The sequence below is a fragment of the Geotrypetes seraphini genome, chromosome 3, assembly GCF_902459505.1.
Source record: "Geotrypetes seraphini chromosome 3, aGeoSer1.1, whole genome shotgun sequence".
NCBI classification, from domain to species: domain Eukaryota; kingdom Metazoa; phylum Chordata; class Amphibia; order Gymnophiona; family Dermophiidae; genus Geotrypetes; species Geotrypetes seraphini.
In genome coordinates this window covers 359,310,518-359,324,933 of record NC_047086.1, presented here as the reverse complement: position 1 = coordinate 359,324,933, position 14,416 = coordinate 359,310,518, and the positions used below count along the sequence as shown (strand labels likewise).

Sequence of the window (14,416 nt, the reverse complement as noted above, 5' to 3'; positions counted from 1 at the left end):
GCTCTGAGATTCAGTTATCTGCACAATGCTCCATGCTTAAGGAGTTAGCTTGAAGTCGATATTCAGCCTGCGGTAGTGAGTGGCATACAAGCTGCTTCCAGCCTTGGGCTGACTTAATTTGATATTCAATGCTGGAATATTGCTCAGCTTCTGGCACTGAATATCTGGATATGACCGCCAACCCAGAAGTTGACCTGGCATTGGCCGATATTCATTTTGGTGCTTGATTAACTTGCCACATTAAGTTGCAACAGCTATTTTGCAGTCTCAAGGATGGGCGGTTACTTAGCTGGTTAGTGGACTGAAAATCGCCATTAACTGACTATGTGTCCACTTAGACCAAACTCCACCCCTGGCCTGCCCACAAATTGGGCATAGGCAGTTAGAGGGGGTATTCAGTAGCACTATCTGGTTAAGTGTAGGGTTACCATATGGCTCCAAAAAAAAGGAGGACGGATTGAGACGTCTGGGATTTATTTCCATTGCTGTCAACAGAATTAAAATGCGGATGTCTCAATCCATCCTCCTTTTTCTGAAGCCATATGGTAACCCTAGTTAAGTGCCTCTGAATATCCCCGACATTCCAAAGCATCACGCACCACACATAAGAATCTTATAATGCAAGGTAGGGAACTCCGGTCCTCGAGAGCCGTATTCCAGTCGGGTTTTCAGGATTTCCCCAATGAATATGCATGAGATCTATTTGCATGTACTGCTTTCAATGCATATTCATTGGAGAAATCCTGAAAACCCGACTGGAATACGGCTCTCGAGGACTGGAGTTCTCTACCCCTGTTATAATGTATACAGAACTGCACTGGAAGCCAATGCAGCTTCTTCAGTATGAGGGATACTGTGACAGGAATCATGCTAACCCTACCAGAAACAGGGAGAGAGTCCCTATAAACCCCATTAAAAACCCTGTTACCAGGTATAGGAAACATCCTGGACAGTTTAGAAATCTTGTGCACAGCTTTAGAAAGGAGCCCGTCCCTTTAAGAGTGTCCAGAGCTCAGGATGACATTGAGAATGCAGGGCCCTTTAAGAGTTTGTCTATCTCTGCTAGGAGGGGGCGTGGCTGGTTGCCGATGCTCCCATTTACTGAGCTTTCCTCGTCAGAGAAAGGGGAGAAACAGCTGGAACAGGCAGCTGAACGTAAGCTGAGAAGGAAGCCAGTCCTTCCAGCTAAACCAGGGCCAGCACAAGGCAATTTCTCTGAGGACTGGGAGATGGAGGAACTGGAAGACATCCATATCAAACCAGTCTCAGAAGCCCAGCCTGAGGACTATGATATGGAGTGCCAGGAGGACTATGCTTTGCCTGATTGGGGAGAACAGCAGATGGACTGTGAGTAGGTTGTTAAGCCAAGCAGTTTTTTCACGGGAGTTTTGCATTCTGGCCTTTTGTTTTAAAGCCTGCCAGAGTATCATGCTGGGGCCTCCCCAGGAACTGTAGAAACCTGTAGCTGAAAGTTTTGAATTTTGTGTCTTATTTTTGGAGCAGTTTGGGGGTGAAGAAGTAAAACCTGAGCCTGTCTTTTGGGAGGGCGGCAACACCTGTGGTGTACAGGTCTATCTCCTCCCAGCCTGTTGGGGATTCGGCTCTACCCAACAGGGCCACAGCCAGAGCCAGGGAGAGTGTTTTCCAAAGGAAAAGTGTTTGGCTAATGCACTGTTTTGATAGGGCCAAGAGTGAGGCCAGAAGGAAAAGTTTTGGACTTTTGTTTATGGACTGGACTTAGGCTAAAAGCACGGCTTGTGCTAAAGTGGAACCTACTTATTTCCTAATAAGAACGAACTGAATTCATAAAAGCCTTTTTTTTTTGCTTGTGCCATTTCTGCAATTGTGTTTGAAGTTTGTTTACCATTAAAGTGTTTTGCCTTATTCAACCAGGGAATCTCAGTGTGCAATTCTTGGGAGGCACTGAAAGCTGTGTTCCACCACCTTTCTTCAAAACTCTGGGACGGGGATTCAGAGGGGCAACTAAGCCTAGCCAGGATCCTGTCCCACAATACATGATCAAATTGAGACCCCCCCCCCTCAATATACGAATAGCAAAGTTCTGCACAACCTGCAACGCTGAAACCCTAGTAGCTGCCATACCCAAGTATAAGGCGTTTCATTAATCCAATTTTGACAATATCACACTCTGTAATACTTCCTGAAAATGCCTCTCCTGGCGTTTAAATTGCTGTGAATAATGATGCCCCTATTACTAAGGGCTCCTTTTACAAAGGTGTGTTAGGGCCTTAACGCACGGAATAGCGTGCGCTAAAATGCCGCGTGCTCTAGCCGCTACCGCCTCCTCTTGAGCAGGCGGTAGTTTTTCAGGTAACGCACGCTAATCCAGTGCGTGCGCTAAAAACGCTAGTGCACCTTTGCAAAAGGAGCCCTAACTGAAATTCTAATTAGAGGTTTGACCTGACCATTAATTAGATGGGAGAATGGTGCAGTGAATGACATTGTTGGCTGCTTGATTGAATTGTTCTAAGTTAATCCCCTCAGGGAATTCCTTTATTTACTGGAACTTTCTGATAATTCAGACGAAACCCAGAATGAAATCCAAATTCAAATATTGCATCAATAAGATGTGGTAAAGAATTCTCAGGATCAGTCAAAATAATCAAATCATCCGCAAAAGCTAATACTAGATATAGGTTCTAGATATATTATAAATAATAAAGGAGAAAGAGGACATCCCTGTCGAGTCCCACAAGAAATAGTAAAAGGAGATGAACAAGTGCCATTAATCAAAATAGAGGCCCTTGGCTTGGCATACAAAACTCAAAGACTATCTAAGAACCATCCAGGAATTCCTATTTTAGACAATGCAGAAAAGAGAAAGGACCACTCCACTCGGTCAAAAGCTTTTTCTGCATCCAGACTAGCCAACATACCAGAAATTGCTTTTGTCTGTCCAGTCATCAACGCCATTAAAACTTTTCTAAGATGTAAAACTGATTGACGACCTCTTATAAAACCAACTTGTTCTTCCCCTATCAGCATAGGCAGATGAATTGCCAGTCTATCTGCCAATACTCTTGCAAATATCTTAAGATCTACATTGAGTAATGAAATTGGACGATATGATTCTACCAACAGAGGATTTTTACCCGGTTTTGGGATCAATGTTATCAGAGCATCAGTAGCTCCTAAATGAAAAGAATTGTCTTCTACACATTGATTATAATAACACATCAATGTACTTGGAATATGATTAACAAGTAATTTATAATATTCCCCTGTAAATCCATCCGGCCCAGGTGCCTTACAAGTAGATAAAGATTTAATTACTTTTTGGATTTCTATTCCTCTAATAGGCGCATTTAAAGAAGTTAACATTTGCGGTGTTAACTTAGGCAAAGAAGCATCCTCTATATAAGCCTAAACAAGTTGGGAAGAAGAATCAGCCGTATAAAGACTTGCAAAATAATCACAAAATGCTTTGGAAATTTTATTAGTTACATTAGTAATAGTCCCATCTGAAAGGCGAAGTGATTGAACCATCCTTGATCCACTCCAAGTTTTGGTGAGTTTCACTAAAAACGACCAGGACGATTTCCAAAATGAAAAAATTTAAATTTCCTATATATAGCACTACGTTGATACCTTTCATGCAAGAGAGTATTAAGAGCCACTTGTGCTGCAGGACATTGCAAATAAGCACATTGAAACTGACGCTCAAAAGAGATAATTTTAGCAGCAATACGTCGATTCCGTGAAGCGACATAAGCAATGATATCACCTCTAAGAACTGCTTTAGAAGCTTCCCAAAAAAGAACCGGTTCTGCTATATGAAATTTTTCTTTAATTTTTTTTTTGGCTGAGGTGTTGGTGTTTCAGGTTCCTCAGTTGAGGTGTGCAGAGTGCACGGGAACATAAACTGGTCCCCATCCCCTCCAGTCCCCAATCACTTCCTTTCCATTCCCTCCTGTCCCCATGCACTTTGAAAGGCATACACTGGACACCAGCTTTAGTTACATGTGGTAGCAAAAGCAGTTTTTAACTTAAGTTAGGTAAGTCATGCTCTGAATTGGTTCTTGATATGTTCCTTTTGCGGTTTTAATGACAAGTATTTTTTGGTTTTATCTTTTAATCTCTCTCTTTTTTTTTTTTTTTTTTTTTTTAATAAAGTCAGTTCATATGTTGTATTTATGTTTAATCATTTAGTTATATGCCCTTGAAGATGCCGCACAGATTAAATGTGTTGGGTGCTGGTCTTGGGTGCATTTTCAATAAACATATTCATCCTCATTTGGTGTACCTGTTGTGTTGTGCTCCATGTTGGATTCTCTTCTAGTGGACCCTCTGCTTTGCTGTTTCCTCAAACTAGGGTTACCATATGGCTCCAGAAAAAGAAAAACGTTTTGAGACATCCGGGCTTTACTTCCCTTGCTTTCAGTAGAAGTAAAACCCGGATATCTCAATCCGTCCTCCTTTTTCCGGAGCCATATGGTAACTCTACCTCAAACCATTCAGAAAGAAATGGCTGTGATATGTTTTGTAAACATCAGTTACAGCCCGAGGAGTAAGTTAATGGGTGTGAACAGAATAAAGCATTTGCAAAGAGTAGGATGTGTGATTTATTTTATCACAGCAATTTTTAATACAGCCCCTATAGGCCTTTGGCAAAAGTAAAAAAAAAATTGTCATTAAAGGGGGGAGCATTTTCAATTTGAAATTTTGATCTTAGATTTTCTTATAGAAAAGCTTTAGGCTAGATTATTCACAATGGTAATTAATCTTCATTATAAGACATTCTATGCCAGGAAAGAAAGCTTGCAAAATAAAATGCACACAAGCATAAGAGCCTTTGCATATCAGTACCTATAATTTTTATCTAAATCTTTGATTATTGTACACATCTCAGATAGAAGTCCATAATAAAGTGTTGGTTCAGCAATTATATATGTTAATAATAACAAATGTCCATGCAGTATCTGTGGGCTTCAAAAGAAATTTTGTATAAATCCAAATTTTCCTTTTTATCTTCATACTCAAGCCTTTCCTTCTTCCTATCTAATAACCATAATTCTTCCTTTTTCTTTCTCCCGTGTGTAGTTCCTTTTGAAGTCGTCCCTGCGTGCTGGGCTGATTGGACAGGAGTCCTTTTCGGGTCTGCTCCGGTGGTCCCTGCTTGGCACCTACCTGAAGAAGAAGTGTGTAAGTGAGTAAGATTTTCCTCCCTTCCTCTCAGGAAAAACCCCAAATGAATGTGACTGTGAACAAGGCTGGCTACCAAACATTTCAAGTATATTCAGCATATACAGCTATGGATTCATAGAAGGTAATAACAGTGCACTTCCAGTTGAGGTATTAAAAACTCCTTGAAGCATTGTTGCTCAAAGAATTGCAAGGATTCCTTTCTCCTTCCTATAGAACATCAGCTAGCCATTTAGATAATTTTAGGTTCTAATCTCAACACAGTATTACCAGTCAGATAAGTAAACCTTTGTGTCTCCTCCCCCCTCCCTCCATGTTATATTACTAGTTCTTCCTCCTATTGTTCCCCAAGTTTCAAACATAGGCAGTAGTGTAATTGGACCAGTGGCTGCTGTGTTGAAAGTCCTGGGAGAATCACTGATGATTGGTCTGGCCTGCTGTTCTAGTGTGTGCTTTAAGATCTCCACCTCTGAGACTAGCTCCATCTCACCTGCTTGGTCTTCCTCCCACCTGGAAGGCTTGTCACCTTGCGGCTGGACCTCCCTTTCACCTGGAGGGGTTGCTGCTCCACCATTTCTCTGCTATTGGACCTTCCTCTGCCTGGAGGGGTTGCTGCTTCTCCATTTCTCTGCTATTGGACCTTCCTCTGCCTGGAAGAGTTGCTGCTGTATTGCCTTTCTACCACTGCAGTTCTTCCTCCATTCCGGGTACCCATTAGCTGCAGTATCTGAGCTGCCTAGGGTCATCACCTGTTTCTCAGCTGCTGGAGCTCCTCTTTTTTTAGGGGGATGTCTATCCCAGGTGCCATTCAACTGTGGATCCTCACAGCTCAGTTGGAACTGCCTGAGGCTTTACTTATTTCACCAGCACTCAGCTGCTACAATCAGGACTGGCATAGGGAGGAGGGGAGGGTAAACATGGCACTTGTCCTGGTCCTCATGTCAGAATGGGCCTGAAGCCTGCCCCAAACTGAAGGTAGCACAGCCAGCTGATAGGCTTTGGGGCCCCCTTACAAATTTCTGCCCTGGACCTAGCATGTCTAACCCTGGACCTAGCATGTTTAACCCTGTTTCTGGGGTTGGTTGCACTGGGTGCCTCATTTCTTTCTCCTGGAGCTATCTGCTGAAGATGCTTCTGAGCCACAACTCAAAATCCTTTTCAGGAGGAGTTTCCATGACCATGCATTCCATCCCTGCTAGTCATTAGGCTCTATAGCTCTAGCACTTTGGCAATGTATGGGGATAAATCAAAAAGTAAAGGCAAAATACCTTTAGCGGCTTTAATAGAAGTAGCTGTGAGCAACTGAACATATCACTTTTCCACATAGTCCTCATGCAAGATGATGCATTTGTTGTATCATTCTACTAGCATCTGCATTCCCGCAAAGAAGTAATTTTTTGGCTGCTCCCGAACCTGGGTGAACAAGGAAGAAATAGAGTGAATGGCAGCTCGTAATCAGTGTTGTATAGCAACTAAGGGCTCCTTTTACGAAGGTGCACTAGCGTTTTTAGCACACGCATCGGATTGGTGCACGCTATAGCATGCGCTAGCTGAAAAACTACCACCTGCTCAAGAGGAGGCGGTAGCGGCTAGCACGTGGCATTTTAGTGCATGCTATTCTGTGTGTTAAAGCCCTAACGCGCCTTCATAAAAGGAGCCCTAAGAAAATGCAGTTAGTTACTATATTTAAATAAAAGTTTTGTCACTTATTTATAAAGAAATGTTGAAATGTTTGTTACTTTTACCAAAGTAATAATTCAACCAATTGTTATACTTTTACTCAATTGCATCTAATGCTTTCATTTAAAAGTAGAAAATAAGAGGAAGCAGGATATAAACAATGGTTGGAACAGGATTTTGCTTTGCAAGCCTCATCACACAGTGGATCATCTCAAGTCTTGCTGTTCAGTGAATATAGCCTATGAAAACCGTGAAGTTGCCCTCTGTTTGCACTTGTACTGGTTACTGGTCTCCAGCCAAACTGAACGGTGATGAGTTGGGTCACTTTGAAGTAGATGGAGATGAAGCTGAAGTTGACGTCAATTCTTGGTGAACAAACCTATGTCTCCACCACAACAACCTGCTGGTCATCTCATTAGAAAATTGTACATCAGGGTGACTGTCCATTGGATTGACAGTCTTTAGAGAGTCTTGCCCTTTCCTTATATGTTCTTATTCTATCCTTTTCCCATTGCTCAATTGTAACTTGCCCTTCTCTTTCCTAATGTTTCAAGACGTTTGTTCAGTCGGTATATTGTTTATTTGTTTGCATCCATTCCCCCCTCTTTTTTAATTGTAAGCTGTTGAGATGTTAACCTCAGTTTTATATTTGCAGCGGTATATCAAATAAATTGAACTTGAGCACCGCTTTTCTTTACTTCATCATGCTTTGTCTTTTGCTCTCTGGGTCACAGTGATGCACTCATGTCTTGTTGCCAGTGCCAATTCTCTCCAGAATACTCAGATCTTCTCATTCGATCTCAGGAACTTGGTCGCTGTTGCATATGCAGATCAGTTAGGTTTTAGGGACCTATCGTGTGCAGACTTTCCTGTAACCCAAGTCATCATGCATTATGCCAAATGCAGATCCATAGCTGAGATCCAAATTGCCTTTAATTTTTGATTCACCCTCATAGAATTAAGATGATATCTTTTCAGTGGACTAATCTTAATACATTTTTGATCAACTGTCAGAGACTACAACCTCCTTTCTCAGGTCAGGACAGCTTACTGTCTTGACTTGGGGAAGGAGGTATTGACCTCTGAGAGCTAACTGCAAAATGTTTTAATTCCTTTCAATAAAATATATTTTCCATTTTTTCTTTTTTTAAATTTATGTGTAAAGTAACGGGAAATATTTGCTCATATCAACTCAGTCCTTTGGTCACAGTTTTGTAAAAGTGTTTGTATGTGTGTGTGTGTTGGGGGGAGGGGGGTTAAGCTCTGTTTATAGCAGGGGTCTCAAAGTTCCTCCTTGAGGGCCGTATTCCAGTCGGGTTTTCAGGATTTCCCCAGTGAATATGCATGAGATTCATGTGCAAGCACTTCTTTCAATGCATATTCATTGGGGAAATTCTGAAAACCCAACTGGATTTCGGCCCTCAAGGAGGGACTTTGAGATCCTTGGTTTATAGAATAACGCTGCTTATAGAATAGGCGCTATTTATTGAATCTAGTCCTTTATGCATGAACCATTATGATCCATAGCAAGCATAATTCTCTACTGAATCGGAATATAAAATTAACTAGGCAAACAAAATACTCAAACCACCAAGGTCTGTGTGTGGATTTCAAGATACCTACAATGAATACGCCTGGCATAGAAGTACACATATTTGGTTTAAGGACCTGCTTAACTTTTATTTTTTTATAAATATTCTTGGTTACTGTAAAGATCAAATCTGTTTGCAGATATTGAGGAGCAGAGCTTGGGCTGAGGACTCTGACGGGAAAGCATCCCCTGTGAGCTTGCATACATACGACAATAAATGTTATACTGAGAAACCACAACATTGCACATTCGAACCAGTGCTTGCTGATAAGACAATTAAGCAAGCTTTATGGTCCATGAAGAGCAAGCAGGCAATCGGTAAAAACAGTGTTATTAGCAGAATAATGATACAGAATGCAATGCAGATCAGAGTCGCTTTTGCAGGTGATGAGCAAGATATGAATGATCAATCTATAGTTGACAAATATGAGGACATTTTTATAGCAGGGCGCCTAACTTGCATGGAAGATATAGCCCTAAATTATGCCTTTTCCCATGAAAAGTACCTGCAGACATTTACACCGACTCCAAGGCATTTGCCATTTGTTTCACATTCCGTTCCATGTCTTATAGCTTGCAAATAACTTCAGAGTTTAATACGAGTAACAAATATGAATGACTAGAACAGGAATTACAATTTGTAGGATCCAGGCAACCATTAATTCAACTCAATGAGAAAGGGAAACCCCCCCCCCCCCTCCGAAAAAACCATTCCCTTATTCTTTGGATAAGATATAGAGTAGACTTTCAGTTAATCGGCACCCATGGGGAATGACAGATGCCGTATAAATGTAGTTTCTGATTGCTTGAGAGTTACTATGAAAAATAGGCCTAAATAATACTATACCCATAAACTGTTCCAGACAAACTACCAGATATCTGATAGGCAAAGCGTGGGGGTACTCAGGTGTGATGTGCCAGGTTTACACTTAAATTTCCACCAGAAATTGATTTTATTTTCATTTTTATTTAAAGTGTTACAGTATTTCTTTGTTTTTTTTTTTGTTTTTTTTTCTGATTGCTTGAGAGTTCTGGTTGCTTGAGTTTCGGTTAACAGAGAGTACTTTATATTTGAAAAAAAGGCTCTCTTTTACTAAGCCACAACAGAAGTTTCTACCACGGTTCCTTCGCTCATAGGAATTCTATGAGCGCCAGAGCGTTCAGTGCTCCAGGCCGCAGTAGAAACCTCTACCGTGGCTTAGTAAAAGGTGTGGCGGGGGGGGGGGGGGGTGATTTTTAAAGGCTTTCCTAAATACAAAAAAATAGCTTCTTTGTTGACAAATTATTAAAGAAGGCAAAGGATTCCATAACAAGGCAGCTTGGTAAAGGAAGACTGACTTTAAAAATTGACAGGATTTAAACTTCTTTACAGTAAGGAAATTTAACAGTAGCTGATTCCAGGAAATAGGTAAAGTATTTCTGTTTAAAAGCTGGAAAAAATTACACATAGATGTAGGCATGTTGCCTACATTGTGATTTGCATTGGTTGCCAATTGCATCACGTGTAGAATTTAAGGTTTTATGTTTAATTTTTAAGCTTATATATGACAACAGCCCGATGGTATTTGGGTCTTTATTGCATTATTATCACCCGACGCGGACGTTACGGTCCGTGGATAAGATGAATATGGAAGTACCATCTTTGACTTGCAGGGTTTCATAGATCCATGCTGACGGCTCAGGGGCTGCTCTGCTGCAATGCGTTGCCTTTGGAGATAAAGCAAAAAGACCGACAAAAAGGCAAAAACGGTCAAGGGTTCCAAGAGTGGTAGCGGAATAGCACACACCCCAACAGTAAACTCAATAACAAATAAAGATTACACTGAGCAACACTGTAAGAAATTTTGAGAGATTTAGGAACCCTCAGTGTGAGGGGTCAGCGATGGGAGCGCAGCTCCAACGCTTCACACAGCAAGGTGGCGCCTATAAGACCACCACCTACACACCATCATAGGGAACCTAAGTGTGTTTTTAAATCAAAATAACACTATCACCAAAAAAATAATGTGAAATACACACAGGTGAGAACGATTACAGCTACCACTCTGGGAACCCCCCAGTCAACTCCATAAAATGAAAAAAAGCAAAACTTAGCTTAAATAAATCTTCATCCGATGTCCAGGGGAAGCAGGACCGGGCAGATGGAACGCCACAGAACCAGGTTTTGGAGACGGTTGTTTGGAGATAAAGCAAGCAAACAGTATCTTGCAGTTTAGAAAATCATTAAAAACCCTGTTCTTTGAAAGGGTGTTTTCTTGAAGGTGAAGATTGTTTTTTCTGGATCTACTGTGAATTTGTTTTAAATTATGTTTTCTGGAAAAAAGTTTGTTATGGATTTTGTGTTGTATGTGTTTGTTGGTCATTGTGTTGTGCATATTTTATGTTAGCCACATAGAATTGTTGAATGTGCGGGCTACAAATTTTAAAAATAAATTAAAAAAAATTCTCCTGGCACAATCCCCATGTGCCGTTTTCTTATTTGCATCCTCATGCTTACCATGATTGTGACAGATCAAGGTACACTATGAATAGATCTTTATATTCCAGTTAACATAAGAACATAAGAACTGCCGCTACTGGGTCAGACTAGTGGTCCATCATGCCCAGCAGTCTGCTCATGCGGGGGCCCTCTGGTCAAAGACCAGCGCCCTAACCGAGACTAGCCCTACCAGTGCCCGTTCTTGTTCAGCAGGAACATGTCTAACTTTTTCTTGAATCCCTGGAGGGTGTTTTCCCCTATGACAGACTCCGGAAGAGCGTTCCAGCTTTCTACCATTTTCTGGGTGAAGAAGAACTTCCTTACGTTTGTACGGAATCTATCCCCTTTTAACTTTAGAGAGTGCCCTCTCGTTCTCCCCCACCTTGGAGAGGGTGAACAACCTGTCCTTATCTACTAAGTCTTTCCCCTTCAGTACCTTGAATGTTTCGATCATGTCCCCTCTCAATCTCCTCTGTTCGAGGGAGAAGAGGCCCAGTTTCTCTAATCTTTCGCTGTATGGCAGCTCCTCCAACCCCTTAACCATTCTCTGGACCCTTTTGAGTAGTTCCGTGTCCTTCTTCATGGGGCTTCTTTGAGCGTACAAAAAGTTTGCGTATAATGATATTTTTGCATCGCAGGTACTATTACTGCTAGTTGATGCATGTCGGTAACAAAAATCATATGCATGAATACAGGATGTCTGGTGCAGTACTCGGAGAGAGCCCACAGGAAAGAGACTTGGGAGTACTTGTAGACAAGTCAATGAAGCCGTCCGTGCAATGAGCAGTGGCAGTGAAAAGGGCAAACAGAATGCTAGGAATGATTAAGAAGGGGATCACAAACAGATATGAAAAGGTTATCATGCCGTTGTGCCGGGCCATGGTGCGCCCCACACCTGGAGTACTGCGTCCAACACTGGTCGCCGTACATGAAAAAGGACATAGTACTACTCGAAAGAGTCCAGAGAAGAGCGACAAAAATGGTTTAGGGACTGGAGGAGTTGCCGTACAATGAGAGGCTAGAGAAACTGGGCCTCTTCTCCCTTGAAATGAGGAGACTGAGAGGGGACATGATCGAAACATTCAAGATAATGAAGGGAATAGGCTTAGTAGATAAAGACAGGTTTTTCACCCTCTCCAAGGTAGAGAGAACGAGAGGGCACTCGCTAAAGTTAAAAGGGAATAGATTCTGTACAAACGTAAGGAAGTTCTTCTTCCCCCAGAGAGAGGTAGAAATCCGGAAAGCCCTTCCAGAGGCTCTTATAGGAGAAAGCACAAGGTTAGACAAGTTCCTGCTGAACCAGAATGTATGCAGTTAAGGCTAGACTCTAGTAGGGCACTGGTCTTTGTCCTAAGGAGCGCCGCGTGAGCGGACTGCTGGGCACAATGGACCACTGGTCTGACCCAGCAGCAGCTATTCTTATGTGCTTATGTTTTTTCTAGTTGAATGAGAGGCTGTGCTTGTAGTTGTACAGTTGAGGAATCGTCAGTGCAGAAATGGAATAAAATCAGAGTGTACTAGAAGTGGTGTTTTACAGAATTTATCCAACAAACATTTATCTGTCCATCTATCTTTAATGCTATTAGACATGCTGGCATAGACTTTAAGTGAAATAAATCTAATTTATTGTGACAGTAAAGGCTGAAGAAAAATATGAAATTGACAGAAAGTGTTCCCAGCTAAACTTCTTGAAAAGCATCGATAAATATCTCTGTCAACCAGTATTTCCTTGGTGAATAAAAAAAATAGGTGTCAGCTATACTGATGAGAGGTTATTCGTCTTTTTTTCTTATCTTAGGGCTCCTATGATGAAGCGGCGGTAGTGATTACCCCTGTGGCGAATACACCAGGTTTCGGTGCATTCACCTCAGGAGAATTGCTATTTCGACTTTATAAAAGGGGCCCTTAATTAGGTATAACATTACAAGACCAGAATATACACTAGGACTATTGAAAGTGGGGGGGTAAAGAAAAATTACACGGATATCAGTTGTATAAAGACTGAACATCCATCATTCAGTATTCTGTTTCAAGCAGTGGCTAACCCAAGTCACAGGTACCTGGCAAGATCCCAAGGAATAAAACATATTTTATGCTGCTTATCCTAGGAAAAAGCAGTGGACTTCCCCAAGCCATCTCAATAATGGTTTATAGACTTCTCTTTTAGGAAATTATTCATACCTTTATTAAACCCTGCTAAGCTAACTGATATCACCATATTCTCCGGCAACGAAATTCCAAAGTTTAATTGCATGTCGAGGAAAGAAATATTTTCTCCATTTTGTTTTAAATCTATTGCTTATTAGCTGCATCGTATGCCCCCTAGTGCTAGTATTTTTGGAAAAAGTGATCAAGCGATTCACATTTACCCTTTCCACTCCACTCAGTATTTTATAGCCCTCTATCATATCACCCCAGAGCAGTCTCTTCTCCAAGCTGAAGAGTCCTAGGTGCTTTAGCATTTTCTCATAGGGAATTTGTCCTATCTCTTATCATTTTTTGTCGCTCTTCTCTGTACCTGTTCTAATGCCGGTGCATCTTTTTTGAGATACAGTTACCAGAATTGCACACAGTATTTGAGGTATGGCTGTACCTTAGAGCAGTGTTTCTCAACCCTGTCCTGGGGGCCCCCCAGCCAGTTGGGTTTTCAAGTTATCCCTATGAATATACATGAGAGAGATTTGCATATAATGGAAGTGACAGGTATGCAAATCTCTCTCATGCATATTCATTAGAGCTATCTTGAAAATCCGACTGGCTGGGGGGGACCCTATGACATCACATGGGAGGAGCCTGATTGCAACATCCAATGGTCTGAAAGGGCTTGCACCTCCTAGTCTTTGAATGGGAAACTGATGATCACTGTGTTAATATGTTAGTAGTATAAAACTGGGCAGTTCAAAGCGGCGGCCATCTTTGCCATTTTGAGTGTTCATACATTTGCCGAGTAAGTAGAAGTTCAGAGAGGAGTATTCTGGCATTGGTCTTACTCTAATAGCGCTGTTTTTTTTGCATTATTTTTACAGGAGTCCACTGCCCTGACGCAGCTATACAGCGAAACGCCAGATAGCTTTACATCGGCAGGAACGGACTGCAGCAAACAGAAGCTGAGAGATATAAGAACTCATAAGAACTCCCTGCCTAATTGAAGCTAAGTTCATTATCAGTTTTTTGAGAGTTTTTTGATATACATCATCTTAAAATTAGGCAGGAGGGAGAGAGTGCCGATGAGGTTAGTTCCCTATCTAGTGCTGTTGTATAGTTAATCACTGGCAACGCACGGGGATCTGAGGCCTCTCCTCTATAAAGAACTTTAAATGTGTGATTAGTGGAGATAACTCTGATATGAGAAAACTTCATCACTGTTTCTAATTAAGAATTTGAAAATTGAATATAAGGGAGGTATTTTTGTGGATTTATGATTGATCTCTCTTTATCCTATATACATTGTTTTTGAACCCCACTATTTACCCTTCTCCATTGAGAATATTGACCATTTAAAC

At 41.4% G+C, this 14,416-nt stretch overlaps 1 protein-coding gene across 1 annotated transcript; it reads left to right on the top strand.

Annotated features, from left to right (window-relative positions):
* Positions 1–800: 800 nt before the first annotated feature.
* On the top strand, positions 801–14,119 carry LOC117357290. Its single transcript, XM_033937658.1, has 3 exons — positions 801–1,347; positions 5,062–5,167; positions 13,940–14,119. Exons 1-3 carry the CDS (start codon positions 801–803, stop codon positions 13,953–13,955), a joined length of 669 nt encoding a protein of 222 aa, XP_033793549.1. The 3' UTR covers positions 13,956–14,119.
* Positions 14,120–14,416: the final 297 nt, after the last annotated feature.

Coding starts and splice junctions, on each gene's coding strand:
- LOC117357290 (XM_033937658.1), top strand. CDS start 801: ATGTATACAGAACTGCACTGGAAGCCAATGCAGCTTCTTCAGTATGAG. Junction 1,348..5,061: donor GGGAGAACAGCAGATGGACT/GTGAGTAGGTTG, acceptor TCCCGTGTGTAG/TTCCTTTTGAAGTCGTCCCT.